At 35.9% G+C, this 4,070-nt stretch overlaps 1 protein-coding gene across 1 annotated transcript; it reads right to left on the minus strand.

Annotated features, from left to right (window-relative positions):
- Positions 1 to 876: 876 nt before the first annotated feature.
- LOC103211466 (cysteine and histidine-rich domain-containing protein 1-like) lies at positions 877 to 1,875 on the minus strand. The gene is given in 2 exon segments (XM_007957418.1): positions 877 to 1,703; positions 1,761 to 1,875. Coding segments are annotated over 2 exon segments (942 nt in total).
- Between the last annotated feature and the right edge of the window lie 2,195 nt (positions 1,876 to 4,070).

The following is a 4,070-nucleotide window of genomic DNA, read 5'->3' on the forward strand; positions in this document are numbered from 1 at the left end:
TTGACACTATAATGTATTTCCACAAGTTTTAAGTTTACAGCTTTATAGATACAGTTTTCCATTTAGGAGGCCAGATATAATTTCTTTTTATATGAAAACAAATGAAAGGTTTTAAGAGGATATAGGCTGTAAATCAGGTACAATGTAGTCAACACCCTACAAAGACCTTGAAAAGATCAAGAAAAAGATGTTTAATATTATTGCTTAGTCTTATAAAATGGTGAATTTTAACTAAATTGATAACTATATTCTTATTTACAATGCCTCCTATACTTTCAAGTATGTTATTCATGTAATTTTTTAATTCACCTAGTTGCGAATTAATTCTAATTTTAATCAATACATATATTCCCCTTTAACTACTTATACTATCGTAGAATCTTTCTGGAAAACGTTAACTGTCCCAAATGGAAAAAAAAAAAAAAAAAGAATGCAGAGCTTTTTCTTCTCCCTTCAAGATTTTCAAGTATTGTAGGAAAAAAAAATCCATGGAAAAATTACCAAAAATTTGACATTTTATCTTAAGAATCATGGGATAAAAGAAAGAGATGTGAACAAAAACAAATGTTCTTTAATATTTCTTTGCTTGTAGTAAGAAATACTGTAACTATGTTTATGAGCTGTTTTCTAGCTTCTTCAAGAATAGGGCATACCTGTAACTGAAGAGAAATAAACAATTAACCTCATGTTACTCAAAAAAATGGAGGGCACAGAAAGATAATCAGACTTTGGTTTTTAAGAACCTACTGTTGACCCTGAAATGCCAGACTTCAACAACAAAACATTACAGCAGCAAATCACCACTTCAGCACACATTATTAGGAATTCTGAAATAAGTTGACTTATTTTTCCCCCTTCTTCTCCCCGCCCCCCGACTCAGTCTATAATATCTTCCTTTTGCTTTTCTGGGTTTTTAGCTGCAGGTAGCTCAAGGCTTGCCCATTGCACAGGTTCAGCTTTTCTCATGGTAATCTCAGTCTTTGTTGCAGTCATAGTTACATAGCTTCGCTTGACATCAATCACACCCCTTAACTTCACATTGTGATGAAATTATTTCTCTCCTTCAAATACAGTGAGCACATTTAACAATGTACTGTTTGCTGCTACTCGACTAAGTTCTGGAAGTGAATTTTTAGCATATATTGAAATGGTGACTTCACCTCCTGTCTGATGCCAGTCATGCCTACAAGGAACAATTTTTTGCCCAGTATCCTTTTTGGTCCACACATGTTTCCCTGTTGTACAGCCCTCTTGAGCTAAAAATGTATTAAAATCAGAAGTTTTTCTTCTACAACAGCTCCAGTATTTCATCCCTTCTTGGAAAATAGGTACTCCAGAATGATATACACAGATTTCTTCTACACTCTCTAGACCCTGGTATGTCTTTGAACATCATCCGTTTTTACATGTGGTCCCAATCTTAATTTCATCACTTTCTTCTTCTTTCTTATCTTCTTCATTCCCTGATGACAGTTTAAGTTTATCAAGTGCTTGTTTGAGGGAGGCAGATATTTTTATTTCCAAGTTTGTCATTGGCTCATCTGGGCTTGGCCTTTTTATTGCTTCTATAGGTTTAGGGACTTGAATAATGTGCTCCTGAAATTTGGGTTTCAATTTAGATAGTTCTTTCTTCTCTGTAGTCTTGACTTCAGGTTTGACTGGCTCTGGTGGCTTTTCACTATTATGCCTACCCTTTGTACAGCCTACAACGCTTAAGAAATCAGTAAAATCAGTTGTTCTTCTCTTACAGGAAGACCAACCCTTTAACGCATCATGAAAGACTGGAACACCTGGGTGGTATATGCAAGCATCATCGGAATTGGTCTCAGAATCGAAGCGTTGGCCGCAACCCCGGTTGTAGCACAGCAGAGCCATTATCTTTTCCCACCACTACAGGCAAGGTTTGGACGCCACCAACCACAGAAGGGTGCCTTTGTAACTGCCCTGTCATAGGCACCTGTCTGATCAAAAGTGTGTTTCAAGGAAGAGACAGGCAACAATGTAACACGATGCTGAGAAGTGAAATAATATATGAACTGAAAAGGAACTACAGGCATATCTCGTTTTTTTTAGCTTCACTTCATTGTAGTTTGCAGATATTGTGTTTTTCACAGATTGAAGGTTTGCGGCAACTTTGCATCAAGCAAGTCTATCAATGCCATTTTTCCAACAGCGTGTGCTCACTTTGTGTCTCTTGTTCACATGTCAGTAATTCTCACAATATTTCAAACTTTTACATAATGCTATCACACACTTAATAGACTGTTGTTGTTGTTATGTGCCGTCGAGTCAGACCCGACTCATAGCGACCCCTCCTTGGGTTTCTGAGGCAGTATCACTATGGAAGTAGATTGCCCTATCTTCCTTCCGAGGAGTGGCTGGTGGGTTTGAACCACCAGCCTTCTGGTTAGCAGTCAAGTGCCTTAGGCACTACACTACCAGAGCTCCTTAATAGACTGTAGTATAGTATAAACATAACTTTCATATGCACAGGGAAACCAAAAATATTGTGTTACTCTCTTTATTGAGATATTCATTTTATTGTAGTGTTATGGAACCAAATCTGCAATATCTCTGAGGTATCCTGAACTACATTGATCAACATGGAGAGATCTCATTTAGTAGTATAATGGTGGTAGAAGCAAGCCAGAATAGAATTAGTTAAGGTTTAAATGGAATATGACAAAATTGAGACAGCAATTATGAATAATAATTCTCTCAAAACTTTGTGATGGGAAGGACAAGGTTAGGACAGTAGCTGGTTGCCAGTATTATGGGAAAGTATATACGTGTAAACACAGGCACACAGGCATTTTAATTAAATCTTTTATTTTGAGATAGCTGTAAATTCACGTGCAGCTGTAAGAAACAATAGGAAGTTGTCCCATGTATCCTTTACACATGTTCCTCCACTGGTAACATTTTGGAAAACTGTATTACACTAACACAACCAGGATATTGACATGGATACAATCAAAATATAAAGGAATTCTCTCACCACAATAGTCACCCTTGCTACTCTTTTGTAGCCACACCCATTTATTTCCTCATTTCTGATCTCTGACAACTGCTAAACTCTTCTCCATTTCTAAAATTTTCTCATTTTAATAATGGTATATAATTGGAATTATACATTCTTTAACTGTTGCTATTGATTTTTTTTTTTCTTCACTTAACATAATTCCCTGGAGATTCATCCAAATCATCATGTTTATCAGGAGGTTTTCTTTTGTTGCTGTTTTGTTTTGTTTTTGTTTTCTGTTGTCTTGTTTTATAGAATCAAGGACATCTTAGCTGTTTGTTCTTCGTTTTTTTTTTTTTTTTTTGCTATTACAAATAGAGCTACTATGCACACTCATCTTCAGGTTTTTGTGTGAATATGAATTTTCATTCTCTAAAATAAATTACCAGTAGTTGGAAAATATGGCTTTGGTGATAGAAATAACGCTGGAGATTGCATGACAGAATTTTGCAAGACCAACTATTTATTCATTGCAAATACCTTTTTTCAACAACACAAATGATGGCTATACATGTGGAATTCCCTAGATGGAGTACACAGGAATCAGATCAACTACATCTGTGGAAAGAGACAATGGAGAAGCTCAATATATTCAGCCAAAACAAGGCCAGGAGGTGATTGTGGAACAGACCCTCAACTGCTCATATGCAAGCTCAAGTTGAAGTTGAAGACAATTAACAAAAGTCCATGAAGACCAAAATATGACCTTGAGTATATTCCTCCTGAATTTAGAGACCATTGTTCATTGCTCTTTAATGTAGCATATTATTCCTTTGTAAGAATGTACCAAAATTTGTTCATCCATTAATCTGTTGATGGGCATTTAGGTTGTTTCCATCTCTTTATTATAGTGAATTGTACTGTGATGAACATGGGTGTGCATATGTCTGTTCATGTCCTGTCTCTCACCTCTTCAGGATATTTTCCTAGTAATAGAATTGCTGCATCAAATAATATTTCTATTTTCAGTTTTTTTTTAAGTAAATGCTATACCATTTATCACAATGGTTGCACCATTTTACAGTCCCAGCAGCAGTGGATGAGAGTT

This window comes from Orycteropus afer, unplaced genomic scaffold (assembly GCF_000298275.1).
Source record: "Orycteropus afer afer isolate SDZICR_OR568_19922 unplaced genomic scaffold, OryAfe1.0 scaffold00746, whole genome shotgun sequence".
In the NCBI taxonomy this organism is placed as follows: Eukaryota; Metazoa; Chordata; class Mammalia; order Tubulidentata; family Orycteropodidae; genus Orycteropus; species Orycteropus afer.